At 46.7% G+C, this 25,345-nt stretch overlaps 1 protein-coding gene across 2 annotated transcripts in view; it reads left to right on the top strand.

Moving 5' to 3' along the window:
- The window catches only part of LAMTOR2 (late endosomal/lysosomal adaptor, MAPK and MTOR activator 2), a 131,233-nt gene extending 127,516 nt beyond the window's left edge, over nucleotides 1-3,717 (top strand). For both annotated transcript variants that reach the window (XM_069607135.1, XM_069607134.1), the window contains one exon: nucleotides 3,056-3,717. In XM_069607135.1, coding sequence (XP_069463236.1) covers nucleotides 3,056-3,112 — 57 coding nt within the window. In that variant the 3' untranslated portion in view covers nucleotides 3,113-3,717. The remainder of the gene's footprint in view (nucleotides 1-3,055) is intronic.
- Nucleotides 3,718-25,345: the final 21,628 nt, after the last annotated feature.

Here is a 25,345-nt window from a genome sequence, read left to right as displayed (position 1 = left end):
TTGAGAGACAGAAAGGGTTTGAAATTGACATTCGATGAGCAGGAGCTAAAACCAGCTCTGTGCTTTCGTGCGTTACCATGTAGGAAGGAGCTACCGCAGGGTTGTCCTGGAGCTACCAAAGATGCTCCTTTAACATTTTGTCATTTTGTATGAACCATTGTGTTTAAATGTATATTAGATGTGTTCTAATTCTTCTTTATTAACATTCTCAAAAAATCCAAATTAATTTCACATTTACATGTTTGGAAGGCACTGTTACCTTCTTTCTGAAGTCCAGAAGACAACTTCAGAACGTGTGACGGTATAAAATACTATTCTGGAGCAATCTGCTATCAAAAGACCACTAACTAACGTAGCCGGCCTGGTCCCTGATGCCATCTTTTGATGCCCACATAAGAGGGCAAATATAATACAAGAGACAGCAACTCTCAAAATAATTAAAAACAAAAGGAAAACTCAGAGGTAACTCAAACAGTAATAAGTTTGTTTGGATGAATATTAAAACCTCATTACTAAAGCCAATTACTGATAAGGGGGGCAGTTTTGAATTTGGTGTCATTAAAAAAGCTTCACTAAAACCAAAAAAATGATTGAGTAGGAAAGAAACAGTTTGCCTGAGTGTAATTCCCGTTTCTTTAGAGATGTCAGAAGGAGATCAAGTGCCTGAGATTGTACTCGCAAGATGGTGTCAATCTAATCGGAAGAATCAATAAAAGTGCTGTTATCCCCTAAAGAATGATTCACTTCTTCACCCACTATTCTAGAGCTCAGTACAGTTAATTTAGGGGAATTGCTAAGGATCATTCCTTTTGAATTGTATTTTCCAATAGATGAATATCAGTCATTTAATGATAGTGTCTTAATCTTATTTTATGTAGTTCCAGTGTGTCCGTTAGTTCCTTAGCCACATCACTGTTACTTTCTAACTTGTTGTGATTCATATTGTTTGTTGAAGGAGAGCTATGTTGACCAGGGGAGAGAGAGATATCGCTTAAAGTAAAGTAGGGACCCGCAAAGGGACCTTGGTGCTAAGTACGGTACCGCAATTTGTGGTACCGTACTTGGCGCCTTACCCATTCCCATTGAGCCCTATGGGGCAAAAATGGGAATGGGGAAGGGCCATGGAGGAAGGGGGAATTACCACCCCGCCAACCTTGTAATGGGGTGGTAATTCCCCCTTTCTCCATGGCGGAGTCGGTAAGTTACCGGCATGGACCATGGTGCTATTAGCACCATGGTTGTCCGCCTGGGTCGTAATGAGGCCCTTGGTGTCTATGCAAGGCATAAAATAAGCGGTATCGCATTGCAATTTGCGATATACCGCTTCTTTGCCTTTTAATTTTGTAATCCTGTTGCAGAAACTGCAAAATGATTTATTCCACCTAGCACAGAGTTGAAAGTCACAGATCACTGTGCCTTTTTATTTAATCTCTGCGCTCGGTGCACTGACAGTGTGCAGGCAGCAGCTCCCGGGCTGGGCTAAATACTTTGTATCAATGTATGAGCCCAGCCCGGGGGCTGCGTCAAAGTCACGTGGAGGAGACTGCAGCAGGAGCACCCCAGCTCCACTCACAGACCCGGCTTCAATCCGAGGTAAGGAGTCCTGCTGGGGTGCTTAGAGGGTGGGGGATGAGGGTTCAGGCCTTCTGCCACCCCCTTGTCTGTGGGGCTGGGTGTTAGCAAGTGGCCACGGCTAGGAAGAAATATTTCTCCTGCCCGTTCGGGTGGGAGAAATATTAATTACAGCCACCTGCTAGTACCCAGCCCCACAGTAATATGGCATGCTGGCAGATCGCCTTTCTAATATTCTTTCCTTCTCGTGATTCGCGAGAAGGAATATTTAAAATGCCCTCTGCAAGCAGGCTATGTTATTACTGCAGGCCTGGGTGCTTAAAGTGGCTGGAAATATTTCTCACGCCCCAACGGATGGGAGAAATATTATTTACCACCACTTTCTAAGCACCCAGGCCCGCACTAATAACATAGCCTGCTACATAAGGCACTTTACATTTTCTTTCAGTCTCGTGATTAAAGGTGCCATGAGAGCTTTAATCACGAGACTGAAAGAATATTTAAAATGCCCTCTGCAAGCAGACTATGTTAGTGGCCTATGGTGACCAGACGTCCCAGTTTTGCGGGACTGTCCCGGTATTTGGTGCTCTGTCCCCCTTTCTCAAGATTATGTTCCCATTGGAAACTGCAGTGGTCCCGTTTTTTTGTAGTAGGTCTTCATAGCTTGGAGGTAGGAATGCACAATCTCGCACAGAAGAAATGCTTTATTTTACAAATTAAGATAGTGCCAGTGTGTAATAAATTAATTATAGTATGTTTCTTTGTACCACAACACTTAAACCCTTTTCTCCTCCAAACGTTACTGAAGTGTAGTGCCTTCACAGGCACTTTCAAGAGATAGTCCTACTTTTATGTTAATTGCCCTGTCCCAGTTTTTAACTTTTTAAATTTGGTCACCCTATGGTGGCCTGATGGGCATTACAAAGACATTCCATAACGGACCAGGGTGCACTGGAACCCTGGCTTTCAGTTTTGTGATTGAAGTGCTTGTAGCACTTTAATCACAAGACTGAAGAAATATTTGAAGGCCCTCTGCAGCACCATTCTGTTGTTAGTGCGGGTCCTGGGTGCTTAGAAAGTGTGTGGAAACAATTGCCATAACTGCCACTTTTTGATAGTGAACAGACAACATTCCAGTAACACAGCAGTTTTATTTTTTACAGACACACATTTTGTGCTGCACCCACTTTCTCAAGGATTCATGTTGCGTAAAGCAATTGTTTAATGTTGTACGAAGGTCTGTTTGCATTTTGAAAGGTTCTTATCAGCAGAAAAACTCCATATCAAACTTTGCAAGCACATATATAGTTTGTACTCACAACTTATGTCAACGTCCAAGCTATTTTGCAGTGTACAAGTACATGTCATTTCTCTTGAGCTATTGCCTACAACATGGAACTATTAGTTTTGATTAGCATGCCCTGGACTTTTGGTTTATTAATCCATTGGAAATTTGTCTAACACTCCTCTCTTTTTTTGACAGGCTCAAGCACTGGTCCAGTATCTGGAGGAACCGTTGAATCAGGTGGCGGCATCCTAGGAAGGGTTTGGCAACTTCAGCGGAGGCAATCCATCCTTTGGCAATATCGGAGATGCAGAAAAATAAAGAGCTCTTTTAAAGGTGGCAGACGCCTTAATTGCAGACAACCCATGAGCTGCAATTTGTAACATCCCATGCCATCTTGGACTCCATGGACTGTCAAATAATTTGCCAGAAAAAAGTTCCATGTTTGTATTGATGAAAGTGAAAAGGATTGTATGTTTGGCTTTATGGATGCTTGCTAACCTCTACTCTACAAACGTTTTGGTTGAAAATGGGTATATATTTTTATCAAGCCAACGTTTTCTCAGTAAATCTGCTTCATCAAAATCATTTTCACTATTGTAGGGTATGTACTTCCTCGTGGACGGGCAATCTGTTACTCCAAATATTGGTATGCCCAAACCAGAACCTGTAACAGCCAGCTCTTTCTGTGCTAAAGGGCCTGGTAGACGTTTTGTTAATAATTTATGATTTCTGGAATATTTGCAACGATGACAAGCAACATTGGCGAGTAGTCTGGGTAGAGGTGTGGAATTGTTCAAATGAACAGTTTCCTTGTACTCCAGTATGTAAATGTTTATGTGAATAAAATGTGAAGAATCCTGTTTTTGATTTATTTGGGGCTGGGAGGGGGTTGGAGGGGCAGAAGAAGGGTGCAGGGGTGATTTTACAATATACTTGTACTGATTTACGTGTTTACACTTCCAGAGAGGATAGTATCTTTTTCAAGCCACAGTGAACCTTTGAGTACTTCTCTGTATAGAATGCCACAGCGCCCTGCCATGTTTTCTGAATGTGTGCTTCCATCTATTCTCTCTCCTTCAGTAAGAATGAAGGAAGTCCAAAGGCATGGCCAATAGGTCCCAAAGGAGACTTGCTCTTCTATATTCCCAGTCTCCCACGCGGGATGTGTACAACAGGTTCCAAATGTAAATGCTGGTCAGCTTGCTAAAAATATTAAGGCAACTTAAGAATGCTATTTTAACATTACCTGATGTGTAACTAGTGCAAGAATAAATTGCATTTTAGAGAATCGAAAACCTGCCTCAGATGGGGGTGGGGGAGGGGGGGAATCCTTTCCCTATGTTTTTTTTTTTCTATTTTCCTCAGATCTACACGCAACCATGTCTCTAACTACAGCTCACCTCCTCCATCTGGCCTTATACCCCTCAGTGTTTGAAGTCTTTGATACAGTCGATTATCCCTTCCACTTTCACACTCAAATCTTTCCTTTCAGGGCCCTGTACTTGCTTGTGTGGCTTACGGCCCAGTTATTCACCCTTTCCAGAAGAACACTGACGGCTCCACAATCCACTAGCATGTAGAGTCTCATCAAGGGTGTCTTCTTGGGCCCTGCCCGCTTTTTCCCCCTCTCCACAACCTCGCTCAACAACCCATCCTCCTTTTTGGCTTCTCATGTCATCGATTTGCCTTTAATACACAAACCTTCTCCTTCCTCACCTTTAACTCTGAGCTGTCCTTTTGCCTCTGTTCTCCAGCAGGTGGTCTTGCATGGATTGACATGCGCATCAATATTCCCTGTCAGGCTGGGAATCCTCTGTAAAAAATTAAAGAAGTTTAGCTTTAAGCTAAAACGAGTTGTCTTCGCTATAGCCCATTAGTGTCCTGTGGATCATACTGCCCTTAGCCAATGACACTCATCCTCCTAAGCTCCACCCCTGGTGGCCATCTTCAGGTTTTACCACACGCTTCTAGTGTGGAGTTCTTGTGCTTCACTCCTCAAAAACCAATAGTTGTTTGCTGTTTTTTGAAGAAATTATCCATGTCCTACCATCACACAGAGACTACCGGCAGCAGGGACCCGTTATCCGCCAAAGATCTTCAATCCATCATCCGATCTTCAGCCCATGGGCCTACACCTCGACCATGGCAGATGCAACGAAGAAAAGCCTCTTCAAGTCGTGTGAAAACTGCGGCCTGAAGATGATCTTCATTGAGGATTGCCACTTCAAGTGCATTTACTGTCTTCATCCCGACCACAACGCAGGCGGCTGTTCAATTTGTCAATACTTTTCATCAGAGACTGGTGGCATGGATCTAGGAAGGGAAGGCCTCTGACCAGGCCTCCTGGTGTAGTCATGCCTCTTCCTGGGCCGGCGGGTCCACTGAATGTACGCCCTCTGATAAGTCGAGGCTTCCCTGGCGAAGTTTCAAAAGAAGGTGAAATCCCACACTCCATCGCCTTCCTTGTCCACCATCTCTGCGGCTGCGGTACCTACTCTGGAGAAGGGTTGATCGCTGTTGCCAGCTCTCAACGGTTAGCCTACCGGCTGTGGGGGTTACCTCCGTCACTAGGAAATCTCTGGCCTTGTCGGCCATGCACAGGACGTCGAACAGCAAGTCTTCTAAGGGCCTGTCACCAGTCTCACTATTGACGCCAACTTAATCCATCAAGACTGTTGCCCCATCGGCAACCACCCCGTTGACGACTGTCTGCTAACTCAAGTATTACATTGACTGCTGCTACACAGACGGGTTCGTCAATGACCGTCACCTTTACCTCTGCCTCTGAAGGTTCAGACGACGTTCCTGTCGACGACTGTGCCTGTTCCTGCTCTGCAGGCCCCATTTGTCGCCTCATTCCAGAGGGGATCTGATTTGGAGAGGGAGATGCTGCCAGCTCTGGATTTGCTACAGTCTCACCAAGGCTGTGCCACTCTTTATTCTGGCTCCTCTGGGATCCCCCAGAAGGTCACCAGCCATCTACACCATTCCTGAGGAAATACTGCCAGAGGATATTTACTAGGATCAGGAAGGGGGCCAAGGGTAACTTCACCCCATTCTGCCTGTACCTCATCAGTGGTCACCGACCCGCAGGACTCCAATTATGTCTGCCCTCCCCTGCCCCCCTAGGGGCTCATGCCCGGTCCCTGAACCTGCTGCTGTGCTGAGGAACGTTTCCTTGGACTTACTTTCCACCCTAAACACTTTGGTGGCTGCAATTCAGCAGCGACTCCCCACTCCTCCTGCCCCTGCTCCGGTGCAGAGTCCAAGGCCTCCTCGGCAACAACTGACACCGTCTCATAAGGCCCCCTGCCTGTTACCCCTTGGGCATTGCCATGGGGTCTGCCCCCTGTGATTTAGGAGCCAGCTCAAACCGATACTGACACCGATACCGACACTCGCATGGATTAGTTTGATGACTGCAATCCTGCGCATGGGGAACCTGTGCATGTCCATGCAACTGCCAGGGCCTCTCTCCCGGACGAAATTGGCTCTTTCCCTTCTATCATCTTGAAGGCTACCAAACTCTTCAGCCTGGTACCAGAAGAGAAGAAAATGAAGGGTGCCGTGAGTCTACCGGGAGAGCACAGGGCAAAAGCTATATCTCACAGTATGCACTGTAGATTAGGGGAGATTCCTGAGGAAATGCTAGCATATAACAGAAACAGGGTACATAGCAAGCTGATCTGAGTTGACAGATATTTACAGGAACAGCAAGGGCATGATTTGTGGCTGTAAGTAAAGAGACCGAGAGAAAGCAAGGACAAGCAAATCTACTGAGCAACACGGGTTGATCAGAATACAAGGTTTACTGGAATATGATAAGGGGTGTCCATGGTTTAGGGAAAGCCCCTGGGATCGGTACTGACAGATTACTCTTAACTGTCATACAGCAGTGTCCGTGTCATGAGTTAGGTGTGCCGAAAAGACTGTTCTCGGTGCAAGGGTAAAACTGCAGACCATATACTGAGGTAGGTAAGACTCTTAGGACCACAGCAAGCTCTTGGTCTATCTGGCATAAATGGAGAAGGAGACCGCCTCAAAGCATTTCAGGTCTTCCAAGATGGCCGTGGGTTGAGTCTCTTTGAACCTTCAGGCACTGCTCTAGCGCTTTTCCAAGATGGCACCCGGAACTCTGGGGAATCACTTTGAGGTCCTATTCATGAGGAACAACAACAGTAAGGTAACTGCATCTCTTCTTTCCTCTCAAGCCCCAACGCTGTGCTTGTTTACCCTGCTCCCACCTTCTTGCTATTGCTCTGCTTTGTTTTGGCTCCTCCTCTCCTTGCCATTAGGCACTCTCCCTCCGAGCTGCTCGGCATTGCTCTCGGTTCTCTGGAGCCTTTTTTCCCCTGGTTTCCCATTCTCGGGTTGCCTCTCTTCTTACTCTTCGTTCCCACCTACCTTGTCTGTTTTCCAACTTGGGCTTGATTTAATCTTCACCGCCCGCGGCTGACGAATCTTCATTGTTTTCCAATTGTGCTTCCTGCATTTCACCATACCTCCCTTTGGAAATCGACCTCTGAGGAATTACAACTGGCAAGGACTCTGTTGTTTTTCCCCTTCACTGGGGTTTTTCCCTTTTTGGGGGCTTGGCCCTTACAGTTCCCGTTGTAGCCTTTGTTGCTGCAGGGCTCATAGGAAACAGTGAAGGACGGTACTGCTGCTGCCAATCATCCTACCCAAGGACTTCCCTACATTGGACAACCGATCAGTTTCGCTACTGTATCAATTGGTCCTGATGGACTCCAACAGACTAGGGGAAGGAAACACAAGTCTTTCCCTTATCTGATCTGAACGGAGATCAACCCGGGGGTCACACTGTAAACGGAGGGACGAGGTGGCTTCAGCAAGTGTCATGGCTCTTAAGCGAGTGGGGTCTCTCAAATCAATCTCTTTCTATGGCTGCCAACTCAGTGTCAGACGTTTGCCAGCGGGAATCCTCAGCCAAGGATCCTGGGGATGCCTTCCCACTCTCCTGGGAGTACCTCTTCCTGTAAGTTTTCCCACCGATTCCACTGTTGCTACATGTGATCAACACACTCTGATGTTGCCATTGCAAGTTGATCCTCATTGCACCAGCGTAGCCAAGGCAGATCTGGTATCCAGACCTTCTCCATCTGTCAGTGGTCCTGACCATCAAGCTGCCTCCACTTCCTGACCTCTCCAGAGAAGAATTATCAATCATACACCAGGACCCAGCATCGCTGAGCCTCACAGATTGGCTCCTGCCACCTTAGAATTTGGACACTATTCAAAGCTTTTGGAATGCAAGAAGATCCTGGCCAAAGCCAGGGCTCCCTCTACGTTGACTTGCTAAAAGCCCAAATGGAAGCGCTTTCCAGAGTGGTGCTGGCTGCAAAAGATTTTGCTGCTGTGCCTGTGCGTAACTGTACCGCAGTTCCTTGATGTGGCAGGATTTTATCATTGTGCTACACGAAGCTATAACCATTATACTTGTATATCAGGCCTCAGAATCCTCCATCTTGCCTTGATCTGAGGGCTCCTGCTCTCAGCTCCTCTGACATGCCCCCACCCTGCCTTGGGCAGACTAAGCCAAGGCACAGTAATGAGCCACAAGGACCATGTTGGCAATATTCTCCTTATTTCAGCAAATGGTACAGTATTGCCATATATAGTATGATTTAGTTGTTTAAGCCAAAGCTGCTTACCAACATTGTTACGCAATGTACTCTGCATGTAACCGCAAGGCTTCTTCAGAAACGAGCTACTTTCAGTATTACAAGATATCTGCCATGTTCGAGAAAGTCACACCTGCCATTGTGAAAATGCTATAACCTATTAGTGATTTGCTTATGATATGCTATATAACCTACGTTCTGAGGCCAGCCCCCTCACGGCTCTGTGTGACAGCTGCCTGCCACTTGTCATTCTATAATTTCCTAATTATTAGCTGATATCTCTGTATGCTCTTTATTTTCTATCTAATGCAAGAAGCTTGGTTTATCCATTAGTTTGGTGTCTAGTCTACTTATTACTGCACGCTGCGGCGACCGTTGGGAGGGTCCCGCTTTGGCTACCATAGAATGGAGCCACTGACCCCTCTCGCCCGACTGTGCTGCGAGTGAGTTCTCTGTGGGTTGCTGAGGGGAAACCATGACCACAAGGCCCACACTGAATCGGCCTTTATCATACTTAGGTCTCCTAATGGATGAAGCGCGCCTGTTGACTCTGAAGATGCTGATTTGTTGTGGTTGAGTTGCCAGCCCACAGATGATCTCCAGTGCTGCACTGCTGTGAACCGCCTCCCCGCCAGCTGATGTGTAAAAACATCTACTTCTATTTTCTGTCTCTGTTCTTACAAGCATATAACTGTCATTTGCGTTTTTTTTTTCCAACCACTATGTGATGTTAGGTTGATTTGACATTTAACTGATACTATCTCTCTCCCCAAGGGGAATCAATTGGCTTCCCTGTGTTCATTTACATGCGTGACATCTGCAGTGTCCAGCTGCCCTCCTAATGTCTTGTGCTCTGTCCGATGTCTTGCGCTCTATCGTCATTGTGTGCGTCATGCTTGTTATATGTAGAGCTTGTTTGCTGCAGTGCCAAGGTATATGCTCGGTAGAGTGCACATGATTGAATTGGTGCCTCAGGCTTTCCTGGGCATACTTATTATTATTGCCACCATTGAGAGATCACTAGGGTTACAGGGTTACAAGTATGAGTACAGTGGTCTTGGCAGACAAGTATTTACTCATTCTATGATTTCATTTCCTGTTAAAGTCTGCTTCGAGGATGCCCAGTCAGTGCCTTGAAGATACTTCCTCTTTCTCACTGCAGCACTCTGCAGACGCGAAAGCCCTGGAAGGGCTGCCTGCCAAGGCCCACAACTTCCTCTTTTTCACTTATTGTGCATCTGCACATTTTAGAGGGGCTTTCATGCAAACCACTTGGCTACTGGGAATGGCAGAAGTTTATATTTGTCACTGTCCTGTGGGTCATACTGCCCCCATCCAATGACAGTTCTCTCCCTAATCCCTGCCTCTGGTAGCCATCTTCAGATTTTTACTGCACGGTTCAGTTTTGGGAATCCTTGAGTTGCTCTCAGAGCTATTTTGTGTTTTTTTTTTTCCCCCCAAAATGTTGTGGAAAAGTTCTATTTGTGTTCCATCAGAGCCTGTGTGCTGCTGTCTTCATCGGCCAACAACTGGGATCCGTTATCGGTGAAGTTGTGCGCCCCACAATGGCAGTTGTTCAGGCCCTGCATCCAATGGGGGCTAAGGAACTTTTTTGTGGAGGCCAAACATCAGAAGTGTCTGTACTGCCTGCACCTGGACCACAACGAGGATGGGTCCGAGATATGGCTGGGCTTCTCGAAGAAAGACTGGTATAGCAGGCTGATGGCATGGCTCAAGTCGAGCAAGGCCTCTGACCCGTGCTTCGTGCCGGGTCATGCCTCACCCAAGACTAGTCGGTCCAAGGAGCCGTCTCCCTCCAAAAGGAGAACAAAGTCTTTTGGAGACACCCCATCCATGGGGGTCCAAGATAAGGCCAAGAAACCGCAGGGCTGATTCCGCTGGGTTCGCTGCTGATGCGGGTCCCAGGTCGGATGGACAGCGATCACTGTCCGGCTCATTAGCCAGCCTGCCATCAAGTTCCTCCTCAAAGAAGTCCTCCACCCGGCCAAGTTATGGGACAAATCGGAGAAACCGAGGCCGGAGGAAGAGAAGCCCTCACAGCAGGCTCATCAGGCGCTGACGAAAGTCTATGTTGACCACTTAGACATTCTCTAGAGCTATGGCGGGTGGTACTGACTCGACGAGGGTGGTCCCTACTCTGCAGAGGGTATCCCCGCCTCCCAGGCATGACACAGCTGGCGAGGCAGTGGCAAAGGCTGCGGGCATGCCCTGGAGGGGGAAAAGCACTGGCCCAGGACCTGGCCCTCAGGAGGGGAAAAGGCATGTGGGGGGGTCCCAAAACAGCCCCCCAAGGCTTACGTATGGCCATCTCATCCACGGACGACGACCAAGCATCCGTCCATACATTTCACGAGGAAGATGGCGGCGCAAGGCCTAGTGCTTCACCATTCCCTCCACATCCGATGGACATATCCTTGGACATCCTGTCGACTCTCCACATCTTCGTGACAAATCCAGTAGAGGCTGCCTCCAGCACCGGTTGTACCAAGAGAAAGCGTTATCCGCTGCTGCATCAGCCTCCTCCACTGCATCGGGACCAGACTCCACCAGCGGACCAGGATACACACACAGACACTGGTACGGAGACGGCCACAGAAACCGACGAAGATGTGGACTTCGTCCTGGCAGATGATGAATCACTGCACCTGGATGCCCCACATAGAGCCTCTCCACCAGACGAGGTGGTCTTCCACTCTATCTCCTGGTCCTCTGAGCTGTTTCAGCTGGTGCCCAAGGAAACAAAGGAGGGCTTCCTATATCAATGACAGGAGTCCAAGAGGAAGATTATCATGGCGGTACCCTTCCTCGATGAAATTTGGGAGGAAGGCCTAGCCCTCGTGAAAAACCCTTCCACGGCTCCAACCAAACAAACTGGGTTGGAGAAGAAGTACAGGGTGTTGGACTTCACACCCAAGTGCTTGAGGTCACAACCGTTGCTGGACTCAGTAGTGTCGGCCGCCGCAAGGAAACGTTAAGCCAACCTCGCCTCCGCATCATCAGTTCCCTCGGACAACGAAGGGAAGAAGATGGAAGCCATGGGGAAGAGAGTCAGCTACATAGCGGCATCCACAATCAAGGCGGCTAATGCTCTGGCCATCTTGTCCCGATACAACTGGGAGCTTTGGTACAAGCTGGGCCCTATCCTGGAATTCCTCCCAGACAGCAAGAAAACAGAGGCTCTCACCCTCTTTCAGGAAGGGTAGCTGGCGTTGGACCATGCCATTACGGTGGCAGTGGACATCGCTGATGCAGGTTCCGACAGATGGGAAACTGTGTGCCTTCATCGGCAGGGATGGTTGAAAGCCACAAACCTTCGCCTGGACGTTTATGCGAAGGTGCTCGACATACATTTCGACTGCAAAAATCTGTTCGGGGAGGCAGACAACGAATCTCTTCAAGCCATAAAGATAGACATGGAGACAGCAGTTCCCTTGGCACTCTGCAACAGCATTGCTCGTTGTCGTTTCGCTCCTCCAGTGGCAAATCGAGCAGATCATCCAAGGGATATTTCACATCAGCCAACCTCCCCAATACCCCAAGCCGGAAGCTTACATGGGTTGCTCCCAGGCCTACGGTAGTAGAGATCAGTGTTGCCATCGGCCACAGGGCAGGGCCCCGGCGCCCAAGCAAACCTGAACCGGCCAAGACATCGGGCTCCCACTCATGCACCTCAGTGGGAGGCTGGCTGACTAGGCTCATCAGCGAGTGGAAAAAGAACACCACTGACAGATGGGTGCTGGATGCTCTCACCCAGGGACACACCTTGGAGTTCCATTGCAGGTGTCCCCGTATTCCACTGGTTCCCCGTTGGGAGCAGCCCATCCCTCAGCTCCTGGAAGAAGTGCGAGCCATGTTACGGAAAGGTGTGATAGACCTCATTCCCCAACGGCTTTGTGCCTCCGGAGTCTATTCCAGATACTTTCTGGTCAGAAAGAAGATGGGGTGTGGAGGGAGGGGGAGGTGGGGTTGGAGACCCATCCTGGACCTGTGCCATCTAAATGGGTACCTGAAATCCGGTCACGTTGCAGGACGTGCTCGGCCGACTTTAGGAAGGGGACTTCTTGACGTCGTTTGACCTAGAGGATGCGTACTTCCATGTCCCCATCCACAGGAAACATCGGAGGTTCCTACAGTTCGTGGCACAAGGACAACATTACCAGTTCAAGGGCCCTCCTTTTGGCTTAGTCTGTTCCCAGGGTGTTCACGAAATGCAAGGCCCCCGATCACGGCCCAGGGAGTACACGTATAATAATACCTGGATGATTGGCTGATACGAGCTCGCTCCCGGGAACTGGCAGACAAGCACACAGACACCGAATGGCTACTGACGGAGCTGGGGTTGTCAAACTATCTGAATGTCCTGCTTAATGCCATCGCAGAACCCACAGTTCCTCTGTGCCAGACTCAACACATTGGTTTGCCTGGCATCCCCATCGGAGGAGAGACTAGCAGCCATTTAAGGGAATATACAACAGCGATCGTCAGTGAAGATGGCCATAGTTCAGGCCACCAAATCTTTGCTGGGCATGATGCCATCCTGCAACTATCTTGTCCGTCTCTGCAGGTTGCAGATGCGACCCCTACAGGAATTCTTGGATGCATGTTGAATAAAGGTGTCTGGGAATTTTGCAGACAAGATATCCCCACCCCCAATGATGAGTTCCGGCCGGCGACAGGGTGGTGGTGGTGGTGGGGGGGGGTGTACACTCCCACATTGCCCAGGGGAAGGGGATTTCAAATCCCACCATACCAGGAGACAGTGACCAGAGACACCTCTCTGGAAGGTTGAGGAGCTCACACCGGAAGTCTGCACGCCAGAGGTCTGTGGCTTCTGGAGGAGAAGGATCTGCACAGTTACAGGCAGTGTTCTGGGCCCTCAAGTATTTCCTACAGTCTCTGAGAGGCAAAGTGGTGAGTAACTTCACAGACAACACCACCGTCCTGTTCTACATCAGGAAACAGTGTGGGGGCACCCAATCCCCAGTGCTCGCCAAGGAAGCTCAGGATTTGTGGCATTGGACCATCAGACAGGGAATGTTCTTCATCCCGTTCCTCCTGGCAGGCGCCCAGAACACCATTGCCAACTCACTATGCAGGGAGCTGCGCTCCTGCCACGAGTGCGAACTTCGTCAGGATCAGGTGGACCGTCTGTTCGTCAAATGGTGCAGACTTCCGATTGATCGCTTTGCCACAGTGCCAAACTCAAAATGCCAGAAGTTTGGCAGCAGATTCCACCAACCGCGTTCTCCTTCCCGTGGGAAGCTCTATTTCTGTACGCCTTCCCTCCTTCCCGTGGGAAGCTCTATTTCTGTACGCCTTCCCTCCTTCCCGTGGGAAGCTCTATTTCTGTACGCCTTCCCTCTGTTTCATCTCCTGCCACGTGTGATAACACACTCAGTGTCAGTTCAAGATGATATTCATGGTCCCGCCGAGGCAGATTTGGTATCTGGACCTACTCAGCCTGTCAGTGTTGTTTCCAGTCAAGTTGCTGATACTTCTGGATCTGCTCACTAGGGAGAGAGGCACAATCCTTCATCACAACCTAGGATCGCTGAACCTGGAGGCATGGCTCCTGCAGCCTCAGGGTTGGAGGCTTTGAGCACCCTGCAGGGAGTGCCTCGCCAAAGCCAGAGTGTCATTGAGTCTAAAATGCTAAAGCCATAAGTGGAAGCGTTTTGCTAGGTGGTGCCGGTCGCAGAAGATTACCCCTCTGAAGATCATGGCCCCACAGATACTCCCATACTTGCTTTCCTTGGCAAAAGATGGTCTGGCTCGCACATCGGTCAAGGTACACCTGGCGGCCATCACACCCTGCACCAGATCCCCGTGAAGATTCTTGCTGTGGCCCCACAGACTGGTCAAGGAGTTTCTCAAGGTGCTTTTTCGACCTTTCCCACCGGTGAAGGCGACTGCCCCGGCATGGGAACTCAACATAGTCCTGACAAATATGTAAAAATCTATATTACTCTGTCTAAATATATTCAATGACATAGTTCCTTTTGGCGCTTTTGCAATTAGACACACCTAGTACGTGTGAAGGTGGGAAGCTGTTGTGGACACCCCCACTGTATACATTTGTACTACCTGTCCTCTTGCACACAGTCCCCTAAAAAAGAGGACTCTACAGCTCTATTCTTGTATACCGCATCACCTCAGCCAGACAAGTGGGGGAGATGCAGGCCTTATCCTGCAAGCAGCCGTATCTGACTTTCCATGAATTGTGGGTGGTACTGCGTATGCACCCCACTTTCATACTAAAGGTTCTGTCGAAATTCCACCTCACGAGCCTATGTGTAACTCTCACCTGGTATCCACGGGGACGTCACTCAGCCTGTCCTGACCTCTTACAACCTCAAACCCTTCCCTGGAGTCTACTCGACTGGAGACTGGGCCTGAAACACAGGATTGGTAGAGTTTAACTCCCTATTGTCTCTGTGTGCTTAAACCCCTTCTTCCCCGGAGTCCAACCCTTCCCTTTGATCCACAGCTCACCTTGTCTTCTTGGAAAGTGTGCTCTCCATCCTGCTTTCAGCCCAGGGGCGCGTTGATTGATGCAGGCTGTTTGCTGCCTAGTTACTTCACTGGCAAGAGTCCGACAGGTAAGTATGAGTTCCTCTCCTTCCTTAGATGATTGCCGGCGTCCGGGGATGGCGAAGTGCTGCTGAGATGAGTAGCGCTGAAAGTGAGTGAGAGCGCGATGCAACCCTTTCGTATTTGTATTGAACTGAGTTCTTTTTCTGTGCCTTTTAGGTGCCGCAACGTTTTCAGCGTGGATGCCGGTTATGAAGAAGAAATGCAGTGAGTATGTGTGGTATGCAGTGCCTCTAGATGTTTCCACGCTAACCTGGAGTGTCTTTTCCCTCTTGCAGATGGATGAGAAGTTCTGGGGACAGAGTTCCCCCAGAGCGGCTGGGATTCAGGTAAGCGTTTGAAGCTAGTACAGTCTTTAAAAATAAGCGAAGACTTGCTGAATGCTTACTAATGCCTTTTTTCTGTTCTTTTCCCTTTTCCTTAGGAAGCGGCGTGCTGGGATGGGAATGACACCGCCGAAGATGCCCGCAGAACAGAAGGAGCGTTGACTGATGGGCAGAAGCGCTGCAAGGTAAGGCTGTTCCTAGCGGTGTTCTTGTTCTTGCAGGAGCTAAGCGCAGAAGAAAGATGCAGGCCCATCAGAACACGATGGGTGCAGAAAACACAAGCATGTTTCTAAGCCTGGGCGTGGCTTAAATAGTCTCTGGGTATCCCAGGTGTCTCTGGGCTGAACCACACCCAAAAGACTAGACTGCACATGCAGTTCTGGGAACCGAAATATGTGGGGGCATCCATCTTGTCCCCATCAATGCACTAGAAGTCTAATCCCCAATGTTATCCTATGGGAGTGAGTGAGTCTGGTGCCACAAGCGCCAAGTCTGACTCCAAGTGGGTCTTTGGAGGGATGGAGAGGCCCTTGAGGGCCATGTAGGTGATTGTGGCCTGGCTCCAGCCTGACATCTTGGAGGGCTGGGGACATGAGGGGCAGAAATCATGACACTATGGTGGTGCCTGTTTTATCCCCATACCCTTCACTGGCAGAGAGGACCTTGCTTGTGCTTTGGAGTGTGATGTGGCACGCACAAAGAGTTTTTGGAAGACTTTTCAATTGTTTGTGAACTTTGGTCCTGTGAACCATGAGAAGGCCTTGTCCAAGGCTTCCATCTCGAGATGGCTCTCCTGCTGCATCATGCACTGTCATCAGCTGGCTAACCAGCCTTTGGCGGGCCATCCGAGAGCCTGCTCACCCAGAGCAATCTCTACGACGACGGCGTTCCTATCTGGTGTGCACCTGCTCGACATCTGCAGTGTAATGTGGTACTGCTGTGTGTGCATTTGTTATTCATGAGTATGTGAATCCATGGCAGGTCCCATGCTGGAGAAGGTTTAAGTTACTTAGCTGGAACTATTGTTTTCCAGCATGGGTCTGGAATGGATTCACATGTGAACCCTCCCTCTGGCCCCTCTGCAGCCCTTCTTGGTCATGCTGGCACTTGACGTGCTTACCAAATCTGAAGATGGCTGCCAGAGGCGGGGCTTAGGGAGAGAACAGTCATTGCATGGAGGCGGTATGACCCAGAGGACAGTGATTAGTTTAGAGGAGAAATCCAGTTTTAAAGTGCAACTTTTTTTATTTCTTTTTTTTTTTTTTGGCCGACGATTCCCAACCTGACAGGGAATATTCATGAGCATGTGAATCCATGCCAGACCCATGCTGAAGAACAATAGTTACAGGTCAGTAACTTAAACCATCGATTTCTGGTATTGACAAAAAGGCAGGGGACATGTGTCTCAGTTCAGTGCGTTTAATATTGATTGCACCTGTGTGCACCGCCAAATGAACCACAATTTATGACCTTGGTTGGTTTCAGGATTTGCATAGATTCTGATGCCCATGTCCTTCACTGGTAATTAAGAGTTATTTTTCAGTGTGCCATCGCTGTACAATTATTGTGCATTCTGTGGGCTGCTGTTTTTATGGGCGCAGTCGGTTGTGTGATCTTAAAATGTTCACCATCACTGACTTAATTTTGCCTTTGTCCATTCCGTGGCTTCCTGTTTCCAATCACTCAAAAGGGCCACTGTGGTACGCTATTACCACACATGTCCTTGACCTACTCCAGACATCTTTAAATTTCTGCCTGCAGGCTTACCTTGTTTTGGGGATTTCCGTATTTTCTGTTACTTGCCATTTTGGTTGGTGGATTGACTTGTTTTATATTTTCATTTATTGTGGATGTTGTCAAGATTTTGTGGGTGCCTTTACCAGCACCCTTTCCAATCTACAAACTAACTAGTGCACATACATACCTACATGACAAAAAATAAATGATAATTGTAACAACGTTTTAGTGTTTGCCCCTTCCCCCCCTCATTACTTTACTACAACACTCAGGCTAATGACGCTTTGCCATTCAGGAATTAAATACCAAATGTCTGTGCTGGGCTAAACCTGAAGCACTTCCTCTGGTACATCTTGTGTTTTACTTTCTTTATATTCAGCCAACCACAATCAAACCTTGCTTGCTCCTGCGTGACCCCCTGTGCCGCTTCCTTTGTGTAGTAAATGCCAATTAAGTTGTTTGCACCACCCCTCTTGGCCGACACTACCTGCAGGTCCACCTCCCTTTTTGTGTCTACCCACTCTTTTCATTCCTAGGCTTAGCCATGGGCTCTGAGACAATACACCACCTACACCTGCAGTAGAGACCAATGCCGTCTTCATGTATTCATCGTATGGGTTTTTCATTGTAAATATTTTAAAGATTGGAATTTCTTTTTCTTGATTTCAAAAGGAGTTTCAGTGGCAATTTGAGGGCTCATTTGACACTGATCATCATGTTGTCTTGCGCGGGGAACAAATACTCTAAGGTGTCTGATGGTCATTGGTCTGCCTATTTCACCTGGTATAAGGAATCAACCAACAGATAACACAGCAGTCAGTTTAGATCACTTGAGAATACTCAGGCTAAGCTAGAGAAAGAATTAGAACAAGACAAGCAGTCCTTTAGGGCCGGCCAGCCGGCCAAACAGTAAGCACGCTCTGAGGCCTCTACCCAAGTGTTTCAACAGACACCATCAAGGGCACCCCTTCAGAAGCACCTATAGCGCCACCTGTAGACCTGTTAGATGAACTACCACCATACCTGCCTCCCATGATTACATCACACCGCCTCCACTAGACCCACGCCACTCCAGCTGATCCACGCCCAGCTACACCCAAGCCCAGCCACCGCCTCCCCACCACCCCATGTGTATAGGCGCCATACCCATGTCCAATAAATAAAAATAAATGCAGCATGCTTAAACAAGACTGCCTCGAACTACCGGGGACGCCTGGGTAGTATTTGCCAACCCTATACTAAACATCCTCCTCTTTTTGGCCTAAGGCCACCAGCCACAACCGGCTTTTGAACACCCATTTCTGCCAGACCAACAGCCACTGTCGGGGCAACCTTTCTGTAGGTATTGTAAACAGACTGGGCATCTCATTCAGCAATGTCCTACCAAACCTGCCAGGCCACCGCGATATGGTCCCACTACTGCTCTAAATGATTTTATTCCCATTGGCAATTTTAATCTCTATCCTCCATCCCCCACCACCACCCCTCCACCTCCTCCTAACAGGGGCTACCAAGGGATGCATATCTCCTATGGCCCACAATGACATTGCCAGAGGGACCCTGCCATGCTGCTTTGCTCCTGCTGGACCAGTCAGGTCCTTATCTCAAACGGTGACATTGAAGGAAAAGGTACGATTTTTTTTAATTGATACTGGTGCTTGTCGCGCCACACTATGAGCTGCTGAATTTCCACATGTTAATGTTCCAAAAGAAATTGTTAATGGCACCACCATTCCATACTGGTGTCAAATGGATTATCTGTTTCTATTGGTACCATCACTGAACATCCTGCCTTTCTATTGAACCCCTGCTCACCTGCTAATTTGTTCGGTAATGATCTGCTATGCAAAATGCATTGTACCATTTATTGTTCTCCTGATAGTATTTATCTAGAGGTTCCACAATCTAGATGAGCTGAATGTATATTTCAAATGGATTGTCCTTTCATGTATTCCTGATCTTTGATATTCGATATCCAGCTTCAGCTGCTTCGTAAAGTATTTTTCGTCAGAGGGCGCTGTGCATCGATGCAGTCGACTCGATGTCCTTCGTGGGTGATGTTATTTAAGGTGTATATATAGCACGCGTAGCGCCAGTTGGCTTCAGATCTGTTTTTCCGAGTAAGCTTATGCTTCGAGAACTATGGTGCGTTTTTATTGTTCATTCCCAAAAATGTCTTTATCTTCGACACCTTACCCCTAATACTGGGTTCTAGAAGTGTCCAGACTGTGGCTCCAAGATGTCGATAACCGACCCACATCAAGTATGCTTGTGGTGTCTCTGGGTGGATCGAAAGGGGAAATTGGCGGTAGGTAGAAACTGTGGCCCCCACTACTCCTCATCGCCGGCGCGGAAGTCGAAGAGGCACCACAAGTCGCCCACTTCGACTTCTTCGTCAGACTCCTCTCTTGAGAGAGCTATTTTTTATTTTTTTTTATTTTATATAGTTTTACAAACTTAAAAAAAAAAGGTTGAAAAATCAACACAAGTAACAAGAAGGAAACAAGAAGAGCATAAAAAAAGAGCGCAAAAAGCATTTAGTTCATCTACAAAAAGTCATTGTACGTTGGTCTCAATTTAAGAATCCATGGTCGTTTAAACCTGACAATCAATCCTGGGCTTAATCAGCTCTTCTTGAATCATGATTGTCGAACAATCTCTTTTCTAGTGCTTCCAAAAAGAAGACCAAAGCGTATACTAAATGCACGTCGACTCCCTCAGACATCCTTTTCCACCAGCAATCACCAAATATGGAGGGTCTTTTGGTCAGCACGTTGCCCATGAGAGTTGTCCTTAGCTCGGCTAGTTTAGAGCAATAGAGGATCAAGTGTTTTAATGTCTCATTTTTGCTTCCACAGAATCTACATGAGTATATTCGCTTTGGGGGAGATAGCCAGAAGTTCTGCACTTCCTTTGTTAAAAATTAGTTAATTCGGAATTTCATGAAGATCTTTCTCTTACTGGTGCATGGGAATAGTTCTAGGTATTTTGAGACCGTACCGTGGGCCCTAGCTTCCAGAGCAGCAAGGTTCATACAGCGATGGGCATTTCAAGTATCGCCTGTTTCGCACCAATCTGCTTCCCACAATTTCTTTTTCACTTTGTTTGGATTCTGTAACAACGTTTCCTTGTCCAGATTCAGCTGTTCTAGTACAGTCATACACCTACCCTCCCACACTTCCTGTATCGAGTTTGCTACTACGCTTTCTCCGGTATGTCTCAGGATATCAAATTGCTGGAGATGTTCAGTACCGATGATCTTCCTATATAAGGCCAAGGTGTTCCAAGTTACCATAGCATTAATAGACATCAGGCCCAATTCCTATTTGAAACAGGCATTCGGAGTCCCTTTTGGGACCTGCAATATTCGATTCCAATATAAGTTTTCGCACCATGACCATGTCGCATGCGAACATCCTAGCATGGTCTCAGCTCCCAAGATTAAGGATGGCACAACCTTGGCTTTGTAGTATTCAAGTGCTGGTTTTATGGAAAACTTTCCACATTTTTTGTTTATCATTGCGCCTTGAACGGCCAGGAGTTTGCATTTTATTTTGATCTTTTGGATCATTGGTTCTTCATTTATATGGGCACTAAGTTAGACACCTAAATACAGGATCTGGTAGACACAATTGATTGGCTTGCCACCAGTGACCCATTTCAGCGTCTTCTTTGTGGTTTGTTTGGCTCCGATTAAGTTTTGAAACACAAGGATTTCTGTTTTAGTTGCATTTATCACCAAACTGTTTCTGGCAGTGTATAATTCCAGTGCCCTCAGTTTTCGTTGTAAGCCGACTGGGGTTACGTCGATCAAAACTATATCATCCGCATATAAGATGTGCCCAACATGGGTTCCATTTAGCTTTGGCGAAAAAGCTCTTACTTCGCCTAGGTCCGTCTGGACAACAGAAATATAAAAGCTAAATAAAGTGGCTCCCAAAGGACACCCCTGTTTTACTCCCCTTGAAGTCTTGATAGCCGTAGACCGTGATCCTTTGTGATCTAATCTAATTTTAACAGAGGTCTCTGAGTACAATTCTTGGATGGCTTTTATGAGGCTAGGTGGGCACCTGTGTACAGCTAGTTTAGACCAGAGTAATTCTCGGTCGACTCTGTCGAACACATGTGCCAAGTCGACAAAGGCCAAATATATCTTTGTTTTGGTCTTTATGGCCTCCATTTTTAAGATGTTAAGTATAAACAGATTGAGCGAACAGCCAACTCCCTTTATGAATCCAGTTTGACGGATATCCAATGCGTCTATGTCTCTGATCCAAGTTGTTAGATGGTTCAAGACTTGAGTTGCAAATATTTTTCCGATTATGTCAAGCAACGCAATCGGTCTAAAGTTTGTTGGATCAGATTGCAGAACTTTTTTAAAAATGGGAACAATCACGGCACTTTTTCCATGTTTTCGTAGTTCTTCATTCTCATATGATATTTAGGAATAAATTGTGACAGAAGTCCGCCCATTCCTCCGGGTTTTGCTTCAGCATCCAGTTGGTAAGACTGTCCGGACCGGGAGTGCTAGACAAACTAAGTTTTCTTATGTTATCTAAGATGTCAGTTTTAGTTATCTGGAAGTCCCATGGGCTGTGATATTCTGGACCTTGGTGCTGAACGTTCCCTTGTTTCTTGAAAAGGTCCGTGTAATGGGCAATCCATTGGGTCTCAGTTACCAAGGATGTTTGCAATGATCCTGGAGTGCACTCTGTGTTATTTATCAGGGACCAGAAGGATTTGGCCTTCTTTTTTGACAATTTGTAGCACCGTTTGGCATATTTTTGTAGGATTTGGTTCCTGTGCCCTCGCAGCCATGCTCTATATGTTACTTTTTACTTTGTTTTGACTCTCCTGGATGTTGCTTTTCAAAGCCTCTCTTAGCAATCTTCTCAGATCTCTTTTTCTGGCGACAATTTCTGGATCATAAACATGCAGGTGTCGAAAGCCTTTTTTTTTTTTTTGCAAGCCAAGATTGTATTCAGAGTATTTCACTAATAGTCTTGGATATTCAATTTGATCCCAAAATTGAGATTCATCACTAGACAGGCATGTAGATGAAATAGCTGTAATATCTTCTCTGTTCAAACAAACTCTATTTCTTCCAGGCAAGCAACTTATCTTTGTGGACCATTGTTCTTTTTCTATACAATCTAGACCAGTGATTTTTTTATCGTTACAAGGTTGTGGTCGCTTTGTTCCATTGGAATAACGACGATGGAGTTTGATGCATAAACATAATCCAGTATGGAAGCTTTGGGACCTTGGGACCAGGTGGCTTGAGGAGGAATATCACATTGGATTGTACCTTTTTAGGAGGGTTCATTCCCTCTCCTCCATTTTGTCAGCCCAGGCACTTATGATTTGATAAGGATCTTTCTTTCTTCTTTTGGTTGTTTTTGTAGCTACATGTCTAACTTTGAGCTGTAGACATTCCATGTTCAGATCTCCACATAGGATTATGTTAGGAGCTGGGCTGTTCTCAACTATGTGGTCAATAGTTTCACAGATTAGTTCAAGGAACTCAGATTCGTCAGTAGCCGTATGGTGCCAATAGACATTTATGATGTGAAGGGTGTTCTTTTCGTATTCCACATGCTCTTTTATTTCTATTACAGCAGACTATGGAGAATGATTTACAGATTTTAGTATTGTCAGGTTTTTAGATTGTTTAACCATTATTAATAGCCCTGACATTGGCCTGCCCAGTTCTTGTTTGATTGCTGTGTTTAGGGCTATTTCGAAACCTGCAGCACAGGGAATGTCTCGAAGCCAGGTTTCCTGCAAACAAATTACATCCGAATTCTCCAGTACTCCGGGGGGTCTCCTGAAGAGGTGATTGAAACCTCTCGTATTCCAAGAGCCAATCTGTATCGATGTAACATTCTTTTCTTTCTGGCGTTACAGGTCATCGGAGCTATTTAATGCCCCGGCGAGCCAACTCTAAGTTTCTTGGACGGTAGAGCCCATTTTCTGCTCTCTCATGTAGCAAAATCCTTTAAAGCTTTTAAATTGTTCTTTAGGATAATTTTGACAGATTTCATGGGACTTTCACAAGGGATCGAAGCCATCGGAAAAGCTGGAGCTAAAAGCACTTTATCTGCAGATGTGTTAAGTACCAGGGATGTCAAGGTTGTACACTCTCGCAGCTTGTCGAGTTTCACATTTGTTTTTTGGCTGTCGATTCCACTTGACCTTTCCCTCCTTAATAATCTTACTTTAGGCGATGTGTTCTCCACACAAACTTCCCTTAAGTCAAAGCCTAGGGAGTTTAGCTCAGAGTCGCAGGTCAAAATCAGGTTGTAGATAATTCTCAATGGAATATGCAGAAACGCTCTGTCGGTAACAGACTCGTCAAAAAATTTGACAATTTTGATATCGTCCGATGATAATGCTCGTAGCTTGGGTATATGTCCTAGCAGTTGGAGAACGTTTCATCAGTTTAAAATGAGTGAGTCCTCAGATCTAAAGATTCTCTCAATCAAGAGACGATTTTTTACTGGTTTGTTAGGTCTCTTGTTCATGTTTACACGATCACCACTAGCTTGGGGTCTTTTGTCAGCTCTCCACTCTTGGCAGGGAAATCCTTGGGGAACAAGGGTCTTTTTCTGAGATTCAGGCGCCCCACCTTTAAAGTTCTTATCTGATTCGGAAAGGGACTTGCAGTTGGATGCGTTTTCTAATCCTTTTGAGGGAGAGAACAGCCCACTGTGGGGTTTATATTCTTCAGAGGGCAATCTTTTTTCTGCAATTGTCATAAAAAATGTTCTTTCTCCTTGATTCAGTTGAGAGTCAGAAGACTTCGAGAGGAGAGGGTCTATGAATGTACATGTATCTTTTTGGCGCCAATCCGAAGGTATGCTGATCTCGGGGATGGTGCACGTTCGGCACTTCAGCTTCAGGGTCGCGAGCAATCTCGGTATCCTCATCATAATCTGTTTCGATGTCAGGCGAACCCATTTCTGAATCCACCTCATGTGTGGATAGATTCGCTAATAATTTGATGATTCGATTGTCATAACTTTTTTGGTTGTTTAATGTTTCAGGAGAATCAACATCTATAGGAAAAGTGTTCTTAACAAGCTTAGATTTAGCAGCAAGAGTTTCAGTGACTATCAATTTGGTCATTTTTTCACTCAATTTAGAATTGTCACATTTAGTGCCTTTAAATTTCGTAGGAATTTATTTGAGTTTTTCACCAAAGCATTTTTGCTACTTTTATATTTTTGTTTTTTTTAGTTTGCCTTGGGACCTTGATGCTTTCAGCTGTTTTTGGCACATCTCCTGGTTTGTGTTTCTCAAAGATAGCAAAATTTGAGCTCGTCAACGCATTACTTTTTTCAGAAACATTTGAAACATCGGGATATGGAGTTATTAAACCCTCAGCATTGGCAGAGGTTGAGGCAATGGCGAGCAGGTCCCCAATAGCGACCGCAGCTACCACGTCTGTAGGAGAACAGGATTTTTCCTTTCTCGACGGAGGGGTCAGAGTTTGATGGGCTCGATGGAGAACGTCAAAGTGGCCCTCTGCCTGGAGGCAAGGCAAGTCTCTCTGATTAAGTCTCGTTTTCACGGAGCCAATCTGCGCTTTCACTCTGAAACATAGGACCTCCTGAGGATTCAATCAGACTATTTAGAGATTTTAATCTGGTTACTGTCTGTGGTTCATGATTACACTCTGTTGGTAGGGCCTTTTGTTGTTGTTGTTTGTGAAATATGACAAGGGCTTCTCTGGCAACTTCTCCAAGGAGACGTTTATCCTCCGAGTTATTTCTCAGGTGGTCTCGCAGTAGTTTGTTCAACATCTCATTTTTTACAAAGCAATTTGATTCTTGTTGTTTCAACTCTTGAACTGCTCCTTCCATATTGATTATCTTTGAGTTAATTAGTGTTAATAGATTATTTTGATCTTTACAAGATTCGTTCAAGTGCTCTGCGTTTTATTAGAGGCGCTACGGTTATGGTTAAAGCAGAGATTATGTTGGGCCGTAGGTGGTTTATAACTTGTTCAACAAGGTTTGCACAAACCTCCCTGTCGCTTTGTAATTGGATTCTTGAGGGAGGCCTTGGCACAGATCGTCAGATTTTTGGGAACTCTCGTTCCATGAATGAGGAGTCTGTCTAACCATCTTCAGTAGAATCTTCGGACGTAGATGGATGCAAGGTAC

This window comes from Ambystoma mexicanum, chromosome 1p (genome assembly GCF_040938575.1).
Source record: "Ambystoma mexicanum isolate Mex_15411 chromosome 1p, UKY_AmexF1_1, whole genome shotgun sequence".
Classification (NCBI taxonomy): domain Eukaryota; kingdom Metazoa; phylum Chordata; class Amphibia; order Caudata; family Ambystomatidae; genus Ambystoma; species Ambystoma mexicanum.
Note: the sequence above shows the minus strand (reverse complement) of the source record. Positions and strands in the feature narration are given on the sequence as shown.